At 39.0% G+C, this 20,642-nt stretch overlaps 1 protein-coding gene across 1 annotated transcript; it reads left to right on the top strand.

Annotated features, from left to right (window-relative positions):
- Positions 1 to 1,910: 1,910 nt before the first annotated feature.
- On the top strand, positions 1,911 to 13,721 carry LOC310929612 (activin receptor type-1B-like). The gene is made up of 9 exons (XM_083892419.1): positions 1,911 to 2,030; positions 5,080 to 5,325; positions 5,680 to 5,946; positions 7,968 to 8,198; positions 8,315 to 8,482; positions 10,027 to 10,183; positions 10,272 to 10,396; positions 10,546 to 10,676; positions 11,126 to 13,721. Exons 1-9 carry the CDS (start codon positions 1,964 to 1,966, stop codon positions 11,249 to 11,251), a joined length of 1,518 nt encoding a protein of 505 aa, XP_083748545.1. The 5' UTR covers positions 1,911 to 1,963; the 3' UTR covers positions 11,252 to 13,721.
- Positions 13,722 to 20,642: the final 6,921 nt, after the last annotated feature.

Genomic DNA, 20,642 nt, shown 5'->3' with positions numbered 1-20,642 from the left:
ATGATCACGTTTACAAAATAAAGTATTACGTTCATGAAATATAATTATCACGTTTATAAAATATAATGACCACGTTTATATAATATAGTATCACATTATAACGTGATACTGAGCCCCAAAAAACATTTCCACTATGACAGCAATTGCTTCTGTACAATGTAACGTTTGTGAGTAATTTTATTTATTTTTGCAAACTTCCATGATCACAGCAAACTGTAGGTTATGAAAAGTTGTGTTTAATAGCCTACACTTTTTGAATGTCTTATTAGTCTGTTTGACAGAAAAAGTATTAGAACTATAAAAGTCTACTTGTTCTGTTTTTACACTCCCATGAGGTACAACAAGAAATCACTCAACAAAGCTTTCTACAAAATCAACAATAAACTAAACTATTGCTGATTACGTCACTAAAGAGTTGTTACCTATTTCCAGGTGTGAAACACTGGTATCTGAATCAAACACAGTTGGACATCAGTGGATATTTTGACGAATGCTGTCATACAAAAGCTCTGAATCACTTGATTCTGCACAGAAAGTTGTATAACTTTCAAATCCATGTAATGAGTACAATAAATTAGTGATATATTATTTTTATTTGTGTAACACAAAAACTATTCACACTTTTGAAAAAGAGCCCCAGCCGGAACAAGGGTCTTTCTGCATGGAGTTTGCATGTTCTTCCCGTGTGTGTGGGTTTTCTCCAGGTTGTCCGGCTTCCTCCCATAGTCCAAAAACATGCAGATTTGGGGATTAGGTGAATTGGCCATCGGTGTGAGAGTGTGAGTGAACGGTTGTTTGTCTCTATATGTGGCCCTGTGATGGACTGGTGAACTGTCCAGGGTGTACCCCGCCTATCCCCTATGTCAGCTGAGATAGGCACAGCACCCCCCGCGACCCTCCGGTGGAGGATAAAGCGGTAGATACTGGATGAATGGATGGATGGACCACATATCAAAAGTCTGCAGGTGAGTAGCTCTATTCAACAGTGTCAGTAACATCTGCACATATATCTAACATATATCAGCATGATTACACACGACTGGGACAACAGACAATATAGATGACGTCAGATCAATAATTACAGTCACAACAATACAGATTACCTCAATAATTGAAAGAGAGCGTTCACCTATGAGAAACGTTGCCATTGCAGGTCATAGAATAATTGTGTGGCATCTATCAACAAGGCAGCTCAGTGACAACAAAATACACCCTGTCGGCGCGCGCGTACGGATCTCGCCCAAAATGCAATCACTTGTTCCGGGTCCCATTGCAGACATTTCCTGAAAATTTAAATCCGTCCGCGACTTTTCGAGTTATCTTGCTCAGACAGACAGACAGACAGACAGAAAGACAGGGTTGACAGACACACGCCGGCGAAAACATATATCTCCTGGCGAGGTCAATAAAAGTATAATAATAATAATAATAATAATATCATCTATCTATCTATCTATCTATCTATCTATCTATCTATCTATCTATCTATCTATCTATCTATCTATCTATCTATCTATCTATCTATCTAGCTTTTATTTTGAAGAGTACAGCGCAAACATAGCCAATCAGAAGCAAGTGGGCACAGAAGACCCACCCACCAACGAAAAGGAAATTTTGGATGATATATCTGTTTGTCAGTAAGACCAGTGAAACGAAAAAACGAACTGAATTTCCGTTTTTGTTTTTTTGGCCAAAAACGAAAAAACGACCCGTTTCCGGTTTCCGCCTTTGTCAAATGTACCCGAAAAACAAACGGAACAAAACAAACGTACCTTGGTCGTGCACTCATCTGTCATCTCTGTCCTCTGTGTGTGGGTGTCTCTGTGTTGCCCCCTGCTGGTGAAGCATGATAGTAACCTGGCAGCCCAGTTGGCTGTCAGCATTATCACTGTCTTCTCAGTTCACCACATCTAACGTGAGCCAACTAAATGCGTTAATGCGATGAACCGGGAATTTATTGACCATGGCTAACCTTCGGATTTCGTTAGCCGTCGCGGTGGTCCAGGCTGTCCTGTACAGAAGCTCCGAGGGTGAGTCAGTCAGTCACTGTGTGTTTTGTCCATGAACAAGCCCGAGGGCCACCGAGCCACCGACTGCATCAAGGCGACCGAATGTGGAGTTAGCTGCGAGGCAGCTAACGTGAGTTAGGCTAGCCAGCCCAGACTAACAACATGTGCTGCTAAGACACAGTTATGAAACCATGATAAGCTTAATTCATGAATACTGAAACATATACCCAGGCTTTATTCATATACTTATCTCGTCAATGTAACTAGACGTGTGCCACCGTGTTGTCATAGCTGTCAAACTGGTTATGCTAGCTTGAGGCAGCAGTTACACGGACATTCACTCTACTCTCGTCAGTGTTTACTTCTCCCTCACGTTATACAGACACATTTAGCATGTAGCTCGTGAGATAATGATAATATAGATGTTTGTGATTTCAAGTGCCCGAAATGTTCATATACTAGAGTGGACGTTCTCATATTGGCGACACTAATTTTCAAATAAAATCCCATTTGAAAAACAATTAAGGATAAAAGTATAAGCACATGAACATATTCAGCATTCCCTTAAATAAGTCCAAGGCTGAAATTAATAATCACATTCAATACCTTTTAAATGACAGATTATCTTAATATATGTTATATAAATTGTCAAAAAGTACTACTTAGTTGTCCAGCAATGGCCAAATAATATTTTAATTATAATTTCATGAATAATAAATTATTAATTTCACTTACACATTTGCAAACCATTGTTATAACATTATATCACCAGTATGGAACCCACAAATCAGGCAGAAGCTGTGGGCAGCACACATCTGCACCTGGGGAGCAATAGGGGCTGAGTATCTTACTGGGGTGAACTTCAGCACTTGACCCATTGTAGATTTCAAACCAACTAGCCCAATTTACTTCCAGTTTTCCACCAGGGGCGGTATTTATCAAGCGTCTTAGAGTGCCGTTTTACACTTAAGTCCTGAGAATTTGTGAAATTTAGTCCTACTCTCAAACTTAAGAATGAAAGCTATTCATCAACTTTCTTAAGTCTAAGAATCACTCCTACTCTCCCAGATATTTAAGAGACCTCCAGAGGTGTCTTAAGTGGTTAGGAGTTGCCAGCAGGGGATGGCACTGAGGTGAGAAGGATGTCCTGGCTTTGTTAGATGACGAGCACCTGATCAAACGGCAGGGGCGCCGATTTGTGTTTTTGCACAAATCGGCAGGGGCGCCGATTTGTGCTCATCATCGTGCTTGCATGATTGTTGCTATTTTGACACGCGCACATTCGTCTCATAGTAAAACACATTAGATCAATTAACAGCAGCGGCCACGATCTCTTTCACAAACACAGTCTACACACTTGTGATGCATAAGAGGATTTTAATCTCAATTATGCAACCCTAACGCAAAAGACTGAAGAAGAAAAAAGAAAAATCGACAACCCAACACCACAGCCTGGATTGAACAGCGTAGCTACCGTAACCACCTATAAGTTTTTAGGTAATAACAGCCTACCGACTCAACAGGAACTTCACTCATTAATTAATCAAAACCTGATATTAATTATACTGTCAATGATCACAACTGGCTTTATTGGACAAATGTAGGTTAAATCTAAAGTGTTACTGACTACACGGAAAGAAACCATCATAACCACCAAAAATACAGCAAAAAGGCTCAAATAAACGCAAATCATGGACCAAATCCGCAATTCAAAACCATTCTGACACATCCTATAACAAATATTTAATTTGTTGTTTTATCACTCACCATTCTTTTTAATTCTTGGTGACGAATATGTTTCCTCTGGTAGTGGTGCGTCTTATAAACTGGTGCGCTATTATTTCCAGGTTGTTATTCTTTTACAATGTCTTGTGGTGGTTCAGCCTTGGTCCATTGTGGACCGCAGATAGGTTTTCTGACATTACAATGCAACCCGTTGATAGTTAGTGGTCATTAATAAATCAATGACAAGCGTAGTAAAAAAATAATTTTTTTACTCATAAGTCTACTCTTAGCAGGGTTCTTAGGAGTTATTCTAAGATGCTTGATAAATACGGGCCCAGATCTCCAAACAAAGTCATTTCCATCAAACCCGGGCCACCTGGGTGAAAACCAGGAACCTTAACCACAGGATCTATGGAACCTATTGGTGTCAAATGGACACAATCAGAGGAATAGTTATCAAACTAATCAGCTGTCACAGCAAATCCACCACAAAGACAAATAGTTCAGTGTCCTACTTCAAACGGGCTAGTTTGGATTAAGTCTATGGAATTTAAAGCCATAGGAAATCTGAAATGCCATTTCTATTTGTCTTTTTTCAGTTCTTACCTTCTGCTTTCCCATTTGTCTTTTGTGGTTGTTTTGTTTCTCATTTAGACCACCATCATCTGCCAAGTAGGTGTTGGCTTTGTGTGAGTCAACACCGCAAAGCATGCTGTGACACATAACTCTATATTTCCCCTATTTGATGTTGATGAAGCTGAAGTTCAGCCTCATAAATATGGATTTTCCAGCAAAAACATCATCCAGCAACTCATTTTCTACTGAGAATTTCCGAATGACTGTAATTTCTGAGTAAATAACATTACACAATTTGCAGAGGACTTGTTTTCTTCTTTGGTCTGTTGAATGTCACAGCTGAGTATCTGTATTTGTTTTTAGCAGGTGAAACACACATAATTTAGACTTTTGTACAAACAATATGTGATGCAGTAGTAAATTGTGAGTTGTCAATTAAGGTAGACATTGGAATATTTTTTGTGAATATTAAATATGCATTTAATATCCAGCATACATTAAAAGCCAACAGTGTTTATTGTTACTGTCACTGTGCTTCTTTTATTACAATTAATTATTATGCTCATTTGTAGAGATTATTAACATAGGTGCTGTTGTCTTTTACTCTTCTTAAATTAACTATATGGTCCTGTACAGCTAAGAACACATTGATTAACTGATATAACAACAAATTCATAGTCTGAACACACACTTCTAATTTAATGTACTTTTGGGCCAACATTAAAATCATGCATATAATGTTTTCACACTGTTCCCTCTGCTTCTGCAGCTCTTTGGTGTAACTGCACCACTGCCCAGTGTGAGAAGACTGGTTCCCAATGTGAGACAGATGGAGCCTGCATGGCTTCTACATCCTTCATTGATGGCCAAGAGCAGCACATCCGTATCTGCATCACACGGGACAATCTTGTGCCCCCTGGACAGCCGTTCTACTGCCTTGGTGCAGAGGGCTTGCTCAATATCCACTGCTGCTACACTGACTACTGCAACAGCATCGACCTCAAAGTTCCCTCAGGTGAGAACCTGTGAATCATCAAACAGCTTGAGGCCAGGTTTGTTCTCTCTGTGTCAATGTGTCCACAGAGGTCTGCCATGATCAGTGAGACATAGGTGTCACAGACCCGTGAGAGCACCCTTGCATTTGTATGATCAGACTGCATGTAACTAATTTCCAGTTTAGTTGGTGGTCTTTGTGTTAAGTACATTCATCACATCACACACTAAAACCCTCCTGTGAAAATCACCATTACAAAAAACTACAGCTGTATAAAATAATCAAGAGGGGGAATAAACAGACATTTTAACAGTATTGTGATCACGTTAATGTTACTGCATATCAGTGTCACATGTTCTCCTTTTCTCTTTTCAGGAACAACTCCACCAGGAGTAGACAACGGCTATGGCCCAGGTGGGACATGGGGACTGGTGGAACTAGTCGCTGTGATTGCAGGGCCTCTGTTCCTGCTGTGCCTCCTGCTGTTAGTGGGCATGTTCCTGTATCAGTACCACCAGAGAGCCTACAACCACAGACAGAGGCTGGAGGTAGAGGACCCCTCCTGTGACCACCTTTACCTGCCCAAAGACAGGACTTTACAGGACCTCATTTATGATCTGTCCACATCTGGTTCAGGCTCAGGTCTGTTGACAATGCGATTATAAATCTGTTGTTATGATACTTTTGTTGTAGTTTACAGAGGCTGTGGTCTCAGGCTATCTCCAGACTGTGGGTGGAACAGGTCACAAAATCCGCCTCTGCCTTTGCCCACCTTATACCAAAAAAAATAAAACTTCACTGGTTACTAGCGTAAGGCCCATTTATACCCCATTTTTGTCCATTTTATGTCTGTCCGTCCGTCTGTCCCAAACGTTATCTCCGTCACTGCCCTACATGCCTCCATGCGTTGATGTTACGTCATGAACCGAACGGACCAAACAGTATATGAGTGCCATGAACTGTGACGTGCACCAAACGGGATGGATTTTTTTTAAGTGAACTGTTCCACCCTTAGGTCAGACTGCAGGTAAATCAGACCAGGGCCCGTATTTATCATGCGTCTTAGAATTACTCCTAAGAACCCTGCTAAGAGTAGACTTATGAGTAAAAAAATTATTCGCTGAAAGTTGCACTTAAAAGTTAGTTATCAAGCGTCTTACTCACACTTTCAGCGAAGTGTAGGACTGAATCTTAAGTGTCACTCTCAGAGTTGAATTACGACAGTACTATGTGCCGTAAACTGAATTTTAAGTGACGTCACTTCCGTGTCCATAGAACTGACCAGTCACAGAAGGGAATCCCTTGTCTAAGAATAAAGAAATATCGCCGATTCCGCGGGTGCTCCCGGATATTGCTGAGCACTCGCATGTGCCAGCCTACGCTTGTCATTGATTTGTTAATGACCACTACCTATCAACGGGTTGCATTGTAATGTCAGAAAACCTGCGGTACCCGAACCAGTTTATAAGACGCACCGCTACCAGAGGAAACACATTCCTCACCAATTAAAAATAATGGTGAGTGACAAAACGACAAATTAAATATGTGTTATAGCCTACTGTGGTACTATGTTTTAAAGGATGTGTCGGGATGGTTTTGAATTGTGGATTTGGTCCATGATTTGCATTTATTTGAGCCTTTTTGCTGTAGTTTTGGTGGTTATGATTATTTCTTTCCTGGTGTGTCTAGTTTTCAACACTTTAGATTTAACCTACATTTGTGTCATTAAAGCCAGTTGTGATCACTGACAAGATCATTAATATCAGCTTTTGATTAATTATTGAGTGAAGTTGCAGTTCGGTTGGTAGGCTGTTATTACCTTAAACTTATAGGCGGTTACGGTATCTATGCTGTTCAATCCAGGCTGTGGTGTTGGGTTGTAGATTTTGTTTTTCCTTTTTCTTTTTACTTCATCTGAGTCTTTTGTGTTAGAGTTGCATAATTAACATTACAATCCTCTTATGCATCACCAGTGTGTAGACTGTTTTTGTGAAAGAGATCGTGTCCGTGTGCGTGCGTGTGTGCATGCGTTCATTGCAACCGCTGCTGTTAATTGATCTAATGTATTTTACTATGAGACGAATGTGCGCGTGTCAAAATAGCAACAATCATGCAAGCACGATGATGAGAACCCATCAGCAAAAACATAACTCGGTGCCCCTGACGTTTGATCAGCTGCTCGTAATCTAACAAAGCCAGGACATCCTTATCACCTCAGTGCCATCCCCTGCTGGCAACTCCTAACCACTTAAGACATCCTCTGGAGGTCTCTTAAATATCTGGGAGAGTAGGAGTGATTCTTAGACTTAAGAAAGTTGATGAATAGCTTTTGTTCTTAAGTTTGAGAGTAGGACTAAATTGCACAAATTCTCAGGACTTAAGTGTAAAATGGCACTCTAAGATGCTTGATAAATACGGCCCCAGATTCTCAAATATCTTTTTAAGCAGAAGTGATCCAATCAGATGTGACCAGGCATAACTAAACTATCTGCATTTGTCACTGTGGTAACAACGTTTGGCATACACATTATTTTTATTATTATATATTATATTATATTATTAGACACACAAAAAAAATATGATTTGAGACACAGCTGTGGTATTCATATTTAAAAGCTTCTCCAAATTTGACAATGGTCTCCATTCTTGTCTTCTCTGACCAGGTCTGCCTCTGTTTGTCCAAAGAACCGTGGCTAGAACCATTGTCCTGCAAGAGATCATCGGTAAGGGTCGTTTTGGGGAGGTGTGGCGAGGGCGTTGGAGGGGTGGCGATGTGGCGGTAAAGATCTTCTCATCTAGAGAAGAGCGCTCCTGGTTCCGTGAGGCTGAGATCTATCAGACCATCATGCTCCGACATGAGAACATCCTGGGCTTCATAGCTGCTGACAATAAAGGTCTGTGCATGTCTACTATATTAAGGGATCATTTACTTTTTGAGAGCACTCTTCTTTTTGGTTTATATGCAGTTGAGTAATAATTCTGAAGATAACTTTCGATATCTTTTCCTTAGATAATGGCACATGGACTCAGCTGTGGTTGGTGTCTGACTACCATGAGCATGGCTCTCTGTTTGACTATCTGAACCGCTACTCTGTCACTACTGAGGGGATGATCAAGCTGGCACTATCAGCTGCCAGTGGCCTTGCACATCTGCACATGGAGATACTTGGAACACAAGGTAGTGTTTGTTTACATTTGTAAACAAATGGTTTCCACCTGAAGTTTAATATAGGGACACTTTGATATAAAAGCTAAAACACCCAGGATGTTGCAGTAGACCATATGCTTCCCTACATTAACCTCTTCTTCACGGTTGCCCCCTGTACCGACAAAAGGGTTAGGGTCATATAAACCATTCTTATGTTCACCAAACACAGTTAAAACACCGACAGATCAAACCAACAGGAGCGGAAAAAAAGGTTACAGCGCACACATTGAAAAGCGTGTTGCGTCAGCGTGATTATGTAAACAAAAAAACATGTGTCGACTGGACAGAGTAGAACCCACAGATTCCAGTGGTAGCATTTTTATCACTCTATGACCAAGATTCACAGATCCAGCCCCAAAATAAGAGCAAAACAACAACTGACTTTCAAAAAATACAAGCAGAAATGTAGTCTTACCTTTACTGTTTATCAAAACAAGTTATTTCCACCGGAACAAAACCACTTCTAATGAAGAACTACACTTTCCAGCATGCTTTGGGAACAAATCCCGCTCTGATTGATCATTACAGAGCGACATTAGATCGTTCTGATTAGAGAAAGGCAAAAGTCCGCACAAATGCATCATATGCATTGATGTCCTTTTGACTCGCTAATGAAGCGATTCACATGCATTCTACCGGTTTAGAGGTTTAAAACGAGACAAATTTAAAACAAATTTTTTTAAACAAGTTCTTTTTAGATCTCCAGTGACATATAAATAAAATTCAATGGGTTTTAATAATTTGATACCTAAGAAATCTCAAATGGCACAGATGGTGCCAAGCTGTGCCAAAAGAGAACGCATAGACATCTCTTTACTAAAACCTCTTTAATTTCACTCTGCTTCATTTCAGCAGCATCAGACTTTGCACAGCTCATGTCCACATGTTGTTACATGACCTCCATGTGTTTTTAAGCTCCTACTCCATATTTTAAAGGTGATATTTACTTTAAAATGCAATCTTTTTTTAGGCGAGAGAAAAAAATCCTTCAGTTATGCTGTGTTCCATGTACATTTACCCTGACACAGTGGCATCTACAGTGAAACTTACACCTCTGGTGGAATCTCACAAGTGTTATCTGTATTTTGATACCAAGATAATCCACATAGAGCTTTTAACTGCAGAGATTTACTCTTTATTTACTATTTAGTTTGGGCATGTCATTTTCAAGCAGGGACTCCAAAGAGGGTCAGGGAAGAAGTGGTTAACAAAATGTGTCTGTAATATAGAATGTTCCACAAGTTACTATATACACTGAGGAAAACACGTTGCAATTAAGAAGACATTTTATTGTTGAAGAGGGGAGTCTCAAATGGCAAAGAAAGAGTTTAAATAAATCATGTCAATAAGTCATGTTAGGTTTTCAGTCCCATAAATGGTTGAAAGTGTTCTCCAGGTGGTGATAATTCATATACAAATCTAATTTCCAGAGAGCACTTCACTTCTGAGTCGGATTAACTGCATGTTATGTAAAATAAAACAGAGGTTGACTAATTATTATTGTGTTTTGACAGGAAAGCCAGGCATTGCCCACAGAGACCTCAAGTCCAAGAACATCCTTGTGAAAAAGAACTGCACCTGTGCTATAGCTGACCTGGGTCTGGCTGTCCGTCACGACTCTGCCACTGATACCATCGACATTGCCCCCAATCAGAGGGTTGGCACCAAGAGGTCTGTGTCCCCATATGCACCTGTTTACTTAACTCTAAATGTGTATTCTGCTTTATACCTATGTTGGCATTGTTGTTATGTTCCACAGGTACATGGCTCCAGAGGTTCTGGATGAGACTATCAACACAAGACACTTCGATTCATTCAAATGTGCTGATATCTACGCGCTGGGGCTGGTGTATTGGGAGATTGCGCGTCGCTGCAACAGTGGAGGTCAGGCTCTTATTGTTTTTACTATTGATATTCTACCTGGATGATTCTTCCTGCTTCTCATAGTTTTTATACAGTACTCCACTTGTGTGTTTTTTTTTAATCAATGATTTAATTCCAGCTCACCGCACTGGTCTGATCTCAACACACAGGTATCCATGAAGACTACCAGCTGCCCTACTTTGATCTGGTACCTTCTGATCCATCCATAGAGGAGATGAGGAAAGTGGTGTGTGACCAAAAGCTACGACCCAACATCCCAAATTGGTGGCAAAGCTATGAGGTATGACAATGCAATGAATAATTCAAAAATTATATTATTAACCTTTAATATTTACACTGGTTTTATGGGGTGAAACTAAGAAAATATCTGTTGACATTTAGGTAAATGTCTCCCTTGTCTGTCACGATGCCACCGCCGTAACAAACAAAGGAGACACAGGCCCACGCAGAACAAACGTTGAGTTATAATTACTAGCTCTCTCCGCAGTTGACATGAAATTTCATGCAGAACAATGAGCAAGAAACATTATGCAAGAAAGAGAGCAAATTACATGATACCTTGGGAATGCACATTTCTCTCTGGCTCACCAAAAAAAGACAGGCTTGTCCAAGATCCCAAGGACAATCACTTGGCCAGATGCAAATCAATAAAAGTGGACACCATGGGCGAATGACTAGATTTATAACTTCTTATTTCCTTCCCCGCTTTTCCCCCTCCTGCTGTTCCAGGCCTTGCGAGTCATGGGTAAAATCATGAGGGAGTGTTGGTATGCTAACGGAGCCGCTCGCCTGACAGCCCTGCGAGTCAAAAAGACTCTGTCCCAGCTCAGCATTCAAGAAGACATTAAAGTCTGAAGAGTGAAGAGTGAAGAGTGAAGACGGCGGAGCACGGAGAACGAGCACTGAGCAGAGTCTCGCTCTACACTATAGGACAGTGAGCAGAAGGGGGCGGGCCCTTCTATGGAGAATGCACAAAGTAAGAGAATATGATGGAGAGTGGCACTTTGTAAAATATTAGTCCATAGACACTCCTGCCAGTTTTGAAGCCACTTGATTTCTGACAAACCCTACCTCGCTTACCCAGCCAAACTACCAAGAACACCTTTTCCTGTGTTGTCCACAGCTACTGCTGCCCTTCCTGAACCTTTCTGTTCCTCTCTTGAATGCAGTCAATACTAGGATATATAATTATCCAGCTAAGTTTTTAAAAGTCAGTTGCTAATTCAGAGTTTCTTTGTTTGGTTTTGCTTGATAGTTAATGATTAGCATTCATTCTAATTGTCTCGGAGGGTTAGGGGTGTGTTTAACTTATTGTGTTATTTAAAATGACTATATAATATATGGGTGTTTGTGAGGCTACTGTGTAGGTTTCTCTATGCCACACTTCTCTCACACAGGTAAATGGCAAACAACATATATATACGTACATATATATATGTGTGTAATTCAGTGAGAATAATCCACTTGATTCTGCTGCAGCGTTGTGGTGTTGCAGATGTACCATGTAAATAGAGCAGTGGAGATGCAGTGTGACTCGGCAAGGTGGTCTCACACTTTTTAAGTCACTGGAGATGTAAAACATGAGTGGACCTTTTCCATAAACTGTTGTAAACCTCAGGTTTTTTATTCATGGTCAGCAATCAACACGTTTTTTTCCAAAACAAACTGAAGCAAATGCACATTCATGTTTGTTAAAACAAATTATAATTTCGCTCAGATTTGACAGTTGCCAGTGGTCTGATACTGACGGCTTCTTGTCCTTCTCGGCCGAACTGACTGAACCAGTGGCTTCAGATTTGGACACTCTTCATGAAAAAGACTACATGCAGCATGTTGCACAGTGTCATATGTAGTAATATATGTGTTATATATATTTGTGTCCAACTCTGAAGCTGCTGCTGTCACACCATAAACTCGTAGAGCAGAACCTGCCATGAGAGCGTACACTGGCTCCAGTCCCTCAGATCAGCTGGTCTACACTGATAAACCTTTGCAGCAGCCAACACGACTGTATTTACACTGTACACTAAAGGCAATGCAGATGTTTTATTTTATTTACTTAAAAAAAATTTCCTTTAATGTTTTGTCAAAGTATGTCCAGTGTTATTTTTGCCCTCAGGGCTCATATACCCTGGCCAAGTACAACTACTGTGCATAAACTTGCTTTATACTCATTCATTCATTGTCTGCCGTTTTATCCTCTACATGAGGGTGCCAATCCCAGCTGACAGGGGGCGAAAGACAGGGTGCATCCTGGACAGTTCGTCCAGTCCACTTTACCTCTGCATGTTTTTGGACTGATGGAGAAAACACACAGGAAAAACATGCAAACTCCATGCAGAAAGGCCCTCTTTCTCAAATCAAACATGACTTGATTATAATTATGTACCAGTCTTCACTATTAGACCTCCGAATTAACATTAATCAATGACACATTAATCATGTGTCAGACAAACTCCTTATTTGCTGTCGTCCATCGTTTTCCCTCCTCGGTGTGCTAGGAAAAGTCCGAAATCAGTCCACATTTTGTTTTCAGGAAGTAGGTGCCCTTTTTTTTTTTTTCATTGTATGCAACTCCAACAGGTACTGTTTGTTTGTGTGTATAGTCTTCCCCATGCCCTGTGTATATGTATAGGCTGTGAGTCCCTATGAAAAGCCTGAAAGGCCACATGTGCACTACTACTGACCTCACAGCATTAAAACCAAATTATTCTCAGAATCATGTCTGGTCATGAACTTAAGTGTTTATTTAAGATCACACCACTGAAAGTGAGAACGTTTACACAAATCTTGGCAATCTGTTGCAGTCCACTCTGGAGAGAATGCAACGCTTTCTTTAAGTCACTGGGAAAAGAAACTAAATACTACTGAAATGATTCAACGCTTGTGTTTGACCAGCACGTTTTGATTCAGAATCCCTTTCTCACCTGCACTGTATGGTTTAAAGTCTGGAGGGATGTTTATATTACAAGAGACGGACTGCACTCCATGCTATTGTTTTTGGCCGGAAACGACTGGACAGCTCTGTTGTTTGATAAGTGGTAGAATGTAATCCATATTTATACACTCAAAAAGGTATGTTGTCCAATTGTATCCACCTTACAATGTCAATTTAAAAACAACGTCATATAGTATTTAAGGTTTTTAACATTTTGCTCTAAAAGTGGGATGTGATTCAAAGTGATGGAGTATTATACAACAAGTTGTTGACTTCCAAGTCTCTGTCCAGCTAAGGCAAAGGAACAAATGCATCCATGTACAAATCCCTTCAGGACTTCAATCATGTACCTTCTAATATAGAGTAATAAATATAATTGTTTTCCAATGTTGTGTCATGTTTTATTTCTTCTTAGCTGGCTGGCCGCCTTTTGTACCCATTCTGACTGTATATACAATGTGTACGGAAAGTATTCAGACCCCATTAAATGGTTCACTCTTTGTTTTTTTATTTGCAACCATTTACTAAAACCATTAAAGTTTATATGTTTTCCTCATTAATGTACACACAGCACCCTTTTGAGCTAATACAGCCATGAGACTTCTTGGGATTGATGCAACAAGTTTTTCTCACCTGGATGTGGAGATCTTCTGCCATGCCTCCTTGCAGATCCTCTCCAGTTCTGTCAGGTTGGATGGTGAACGTTGATGGACAGCCATTTTCAGGACTCTCCAGAGATGCTCAATTGGGTTTAAGTCAGGGCTCTGACTGGGCCATTCCAAGAACAGTCACAGTGTCCTAAACCTTTGTCATTTTAACTGTGTGCTTAGCCCAGTCTGAGGTCCTGAGCACTCTGGAAAAGGTTTGGTCGTCCTGTCCCTGCACAGCATGATTCTGCCACCACCATGCTTCACTGTTGGGATTGTCTTGTGCAGGTGATGAGAGGTGCCTGGTTTTCCTTTGTGTGTTTTTTAGCAAACTCTAAGCGGGTTTTCATGTGTCGTGCACTGATGAGAGGTTTCTGTCAGGCTCTCTGACATAAAGCCTTGATTGGGTGGAGGACTGCAGTGATGGTTGACTTTTCTAAACGTTCTCCCATCTCTCCACTGCATCACTGGAGCTCAGCCACAGTGACCTTTGGGTTCTTCTTTACCTCTCTCACCAAGGCTCTTCTCCCCCGATTGCTCAGTTTGTCCAGACGGTCACCTCTAAGAAGAGTTCTGGTGGTCCCAAACTTCTTCCATTGAAGGATTATGGAGACCACTGTGCTCTTAGGAACCTTAAGTGCAGAGGACAGTCTTTTGAAACCATGATCTGATCTGTGCCTTGTCACAATTCTGTCTCGGAGCTCTTTGGGCAGTTTCTTCGACCTCATGATTCTCATTTGCTCTGACATGCACTGTGAGCTGTAAGGTCTTATATAGACAGGTGTGTGCCTTTCCTAATCAAGTTCAATCAATTTAATTAAACACAGCTGGACTCCAATAAAGAACCATCTCATGGGTGATCAGAAGAAATGGACAGCACCTGAGTTAAACATATAAGTGTCACAGCAAAGGGTCTGAATACTTATGTCCATGTGATGTTTCAGTTGTTCTTTAATAAATTTAAAAAAATGAATGTAAGGGGGTCTGAATACGTTTCGTACCCACAGTATATGTATATAAAAGTGATGTACTTGTGATTTCTCAGCTCAACTGAGTAATTAGCGTCTTTGATTTCCAAGCAACAGTGTAACCTTTCTGGTGCACAGAAAACACTCAAAACACTATTGTTGAACAGCTGAAAGTTATTGATTTGCTTATGAATATAGAGGCTAATTTAACAATTAGAGACAGATTTGGTGGTGGCCAAATTAATAGCAATTAATAAGGGGGCCGGAAACATGACTAAGTGAGTGATGCTGTTAAATATCTGCTAGATATTTATAAGCATTTTTTAATAAATGGCATCGGCCACAATTTTTTTTCTCCATCTTTTGATGACCTGTTTCCATCCATCTTCTACCACTTTATCCTTCACATGTAGGTCGTGGGGGGTTCTGTGCTCAGCTGACAGAGTGATAGGCGGGTACACCCTGGACAGTTCGCCAGTCCAGCACAGGGACACATACAGAGACAAACAACCATTCACTCACACACCTACAGTCAATTTAGGTGTCCAAGTTGCCTAATCCCCATATTGCATGTTTTTGGACTGTGGGAGGAAGCCAAAGAACCCAGAGAAAACTCACACACACACAGGGAGAACTCCAGCAAATGGAGAAAGGCCATTGTTCCGACTGGTTCATGAACTCAGGTCTTCTTGCTTCTTGTTTTTAATACTGTATATAGTTGTACTGCAGTGTACACATAAAGTGCAAATTGGAGAGAAAGGCCATTATTTATGTAACAATTACTAATAATAAAGGGTAAAAAAAATCTGCCAAATATATGGACCAAAAAACTGCATCAATTATTGGCCATCGGCTGCCATGACTACTAAAAAATTGTCCAAAGAAAAACCAAAAATTGGTTGACCTCTATTGATAAGGTTAACATTTACTAACTAGCCTACGCTGTCGGGGGCCGACAGCAAGGGGTATATCCGCGAACTTGTCCAATCCTCAACTTTCCAATATACCCAAAGTATACGCACTCGCACCTGCCACTAACTGTTTTAATTAATTATTAATAAATTCAACAAAATAACTGTTAAATATTATGATATAATGCTGACTACACTTTATACATGTTCAAAGTGTCCATATAAACTCGATATTGAACACAGAATACCTGAACTCATAAATTACTCTCTAGTTTTTAATAAAACTAGTTAACCTATTATACCTTGTTAAATATTATGAATATTAAAATGCTAACCACACCTGCCATATCTTCAAAGTGTCCAAATGTCATGAAAAAGCATACACTATGTTTATTAAATTTCATGAAAAAGTATACAATATGTTCAAACTTTCCATTCAATGCATTAATAAAGAAATGGAGGCTTAACTATTTTTTATATGATAATTAATACATTTATATTATAATGTAATAAATATTATGAATAATTACTCAATAAACCCATGATATCCTCAATGTGTCCAAATGAGCTCAATAATAAAGAAAAAAAGCCTTAACTTTTTTTTTGTGTTCACTAATAAGTTATCCAGTTAACTTATTATGAAACTATTACCAATCATAGCCAGAATAATAATGATTGTACTTGTAGATAGTTGTTACATGAATCATTGTACACAATTTGAAGGCAATATCTCCATCAGTCTGGAAGATAAAGCGGAAATTGTGTTTTTAGCATAATAAATTAATTAATTTGCTAATTAATAATAAAGCTACAAAAATAGGGATAATTCTCAGGTGGTATGTGATGCCCATGCAAAATTTGAAGCCAATACCTGCAATACTTTGGAAGATACAGGCGAAAATATGTTTTTTATATCATTCATTAATTAATTAATTAATTAATTAATTAACTAATAATAATGGTAGACAGCTCAAAATCAATAGGGATCATCTACAGGGGGTATGTGACCCATAAAAAAAAAAAGAATTAATCTCAAACGCCTTTCCAGTTATCGCGTTAACGGCTAAAATTTGCGGACGCGAGACCGATTCCATAATATCCGCATTTTTCGCAGATATAATTAATAATTAAATGCCTTTACTACCCCCTCAAAAAATTGGACACAGGCTTAATGAGACACTACAGTAAACATAGTCCCACCCAGCAACAGCTCTGTGTGACACATGATGTGCACCCATAAAAAAATTGCGATTTAAAACAAACTCCAAGAGCCTTTATTGCTTGTCCTTTAAATTAGGACCTCAATGCAGATTAGTACAAAATGTGTGCATTTAAGTACAGTCGAACACACCGTTTCATGTATACCAAATAAGAGTGTGTGAGGTGCCTGTTGTGTTTAGAAAATAGGAAGGAAATGCTGGTATTTGGGTCAATGACATGACGTGCATATTTTTGTGTCCAAGTCCACTATCTAATAAAAACAAAATGTAATCTTTTCATGACATCTATCACTTTATTCTATAAAACCTGTTAATTTTCATAAATTTTTCAGTAAATTCAAATAATTATATTATTTTTATGTTTTGACTTCTCAAACCCCTAAGATATCAGGTGATGCAGTAAGTGAGCAGACTAAGAAAACTATTAAAAATTTTATTTTAATAATGATAAACTCAAAATAAAACACTCGGGCATAATTTTATGTTTGAAGTCTTTTGAATACTGTTTTTTCCCTAATATCAATAGATTTAAAGCTGCTCAAATAACTGCAAAACTTTTGTGGTGCAACCATAAAGATTGGACTTTATTTTGAATTCAAGAGCCAATAGCTGTAAACTGAATGTTGCATCAGCCAGAGGAACTCCAGAGACCCTTGGGACTAAGCTAAAAGGTTTGTAGATCTCTGTCAAATACTGATAAAAATAACTACTTTCAACGATATGTAGGTTGGTACATTTTCCATGTCAGTGTGGTACAACCAATGTAAACCAATGTAAAACTAGAAAAAAATGATTTTATCATAAAACTCTTTGTTTGTTAAAAAAGTGTTCTGTGTGACCTTCATGACAGGGGTAGAAAATAATGCTTGCATCCAAACAGAAGCTGTTTAATTTGAGTTTAGTTTCAATTGTCAGGTGTCACAACTGTTAATCAGGTGGCACAACTGCAAGGAATGTCACTATATAATGCTATTCAAAGCTCGAAGGTTATCCATGACACTTCTAGAATGTTTATTAGTTTTGAATGGAAAGATATTACACAGTTTAAATCATTTTGCATGATAATCTGTACATTTTAGATGCCAATATCACTATCAAAATTAGCATGACACAGTTTAAGTATTAACAATGATCCAGCTGACAACTCTGCTTTGATTACTTAGTCATAACATCTAGCACATATAGTTTCACCTGCTGGAAAGTTTTACAACAGTTATTATTATTATTACAGGGTTTCCCCCAGTGCATTATAAGCCTGGTGGGCTGCCAGGTTTACTTCCACCAGGCTAAGAGTTGTTGTTGTTTATTTTAAATTTTAAATAAAACATTTTATACTCCACAAATTTTTCTAAACTGGGGATCAAGGCCGCTGCGCCCCCATGTAATCGGTGAGCGCTCCCTTGTCCATGTGCTGATTGAAACTCAAGTCACACCATCAAATATGTCATTATTACGGTTACATTGTTCTTGTCAATAAAGATGTTATATTTAGGGATGCACTGATAATTCGATGGCCTAAACACAGCGACTTCACTATGGAATAGCACCTATTAAATGCTGGAACGTCTCCTTGCGCTGAAGTGAAACTTGGCAGCATATGGAGCAGATCATGAACTCCCTGCGACATTGACTTCACACCAGAGAACATTCTCTCTCTTTGAGCAGTTAACTAAAGACATCAGCTCATCTGATGCATCTGTTATTCCCTTAATTGCAGCGCTAAAGTGTCTTCTACACAAAGATTGAGAACATGGAGTGAAAACAATGAAAAGTGAGCTCTGCTCTTTAAGAGTCTGTCACCACGTTTTATTAACATCTACCCAGATCCCCTGCACTTCATCGCGACTGTACTCGATCCTCATCATAAAGATGTAATGTTATGTGAATTGTTTTTGATGGGTTAGGGTTAGGTTTAACTGATGTCTAAAACACTGTTATAACAATGTTACTATTTGAAATGAAAATGCATTTTTTTCAGCATATTTCATGTCATAACTAATGTGATCAGGTGGTGCAACCAATATTTGTCAAGTGGTACAACCAATTTAAACCAATAAATGATACGTCAAAGTGACCAAATGGTATATAAATGTAATGTGTGTAGTTATTATAGTGAATATATGAATTTGTGTATTTGTGTGATTATTTTCCTGTCTTTAAATGTAAAATTGGATGTTAAGGATGCTTAAAACCTGACCTTCAGAGACCAAAAATCTTAAATTATTGTAAAAAGAAAACCACAATGACAAAAATAATAATGTTTATCTAGTGTAGACACCTTAAGGTATAGTTGCCAAATAATTAATTTTAAAATAAATATTAGGAATTTATATATTTTTTTATAAATAGTTGCTTGTGCCACCTGACATTTTTTTTGTTGTGAAGTTAAAAATACTGTTAAAAAATGTGTTAAAACAGTTAGAATAGTTAATATGAGAAATGTTCAAGCACATTGTTCTGGACTCAAAAATATGCATTACATCCATTTTGAAAATACTTTTAAAAAATACACTTTTAGAAGCTTGATATGTCATTGACCCATTTACAGATTGTGATAAAGACACAATGAACTACACAAACAGCAAAATGAACCTAGTATATCTGCTTTTCTGTCGTCAGCATGAGTGAAGGACCACATCTGTGAAAAAGCTGATGGGGAAGAGAAGAAATAACAAACCCAAAACAGTAGCCACAAAACCAGCGAAATGAATCAAGTAAAATGTACATCATGTACATTTAATTATTCATGACAACACAAACTAAATAGTGAAAGATAAAAGTCTGTACATTCCAACAAAATAAGAAAAATGATTAACAGTTGACTTCAACAGATTAAACCAATGCTTATCTAGATTAAATCAATGAGGTCATGAGGCTGTTCCACGTTTGTAAGGTTATGCTTTGACCACACACACTCAAAGCTCTTGGATTCTTCTCACATGGATAACTGTTGTAAACAGTTAAAGGTCCACTATTGTGCAAAATCAACTTTTTAATCTTTTAGTACTTATATTTGGGACTCAGTGGGCCATACCAGTCCCCAAAATGTGAAAAAACAAGACTCAGTCATGTTTTAGTGGTTTCACTTTGTGCAAGTATAGTCGATAAAACACATGATGTTTACACTTCCTGACCAAGTGACGACAGTGCGGACATTTCACCGTGAATGTTGGCACCCCGCCAGGCAGAGTACTTCACAGCTCCACCGTAGCTCCCACTTGTGTGGAATACGAGAGTGCAGGCAAGGAGGAAGAGTGGCTGCACAGCGGAGCACAGTGTTTTACACAAACTTCCAGCCTCAGAGGATGTTTGTGTCCAGAGGATATATTTTATTTATGAAAAAAAAGTTCACAAGCTTCACAAGCCCTTTGTTGTTGATCGTGTGTGTAAATTCCTATGCTGGAGGGACACCTTGAACGCACCAGTTAAGTGCCTGCGTTTAGCGAGTGGAGTGTGTGGATCGGTGATATGAGGAGCACGCGTTTGAAAGCACTGCAGAAATATGTAGATGTTGTCCTACATTTCTTCTCAACCAAAGGCTGCCTTTCTGTCGTGTTTCCAC

This window comes from Microchirus variegatus (genome assembly GCF_963457635.1).
Source record: "Microchirus variegatus genome assembly, chromosome: 7".
NCBI classification, from domain to species: domain Eukaryota; kingdom Metazoa; phylum Chordata; class Actinopteri; order Pleuronectiformes; family Soleidae; genus Microchirus; species Microchirus variegatus.
Note: the sequence above shows the minus strand (reverse complement) of the source record. Positions and strands in the feature narration are given on the sequence as shown.

Coding starts and splice junctions, on each gene's coding strand:
- LOC310929612 (XM_083892419.1), top strand. CDS start 1,964: ATGGCTAACCTTCGGATTTCGTTAGCCGTCGCGGTGGTCCAGGCTGTC. Junction 8,199..8,314: donor CATAGCTGCTGACAATAAAG/GTCTGTGCATGT, acceptor TCTTTTCCTTAG/ATAATGGCACATGGACTCAG. Junction 8,483..10,026: donor GGAGATACTTGGAACACAAG/GTAGTGTTTGTT, acceptor GTGTTTTGACAG/GAAAGCCAGGCATTGCCCAC.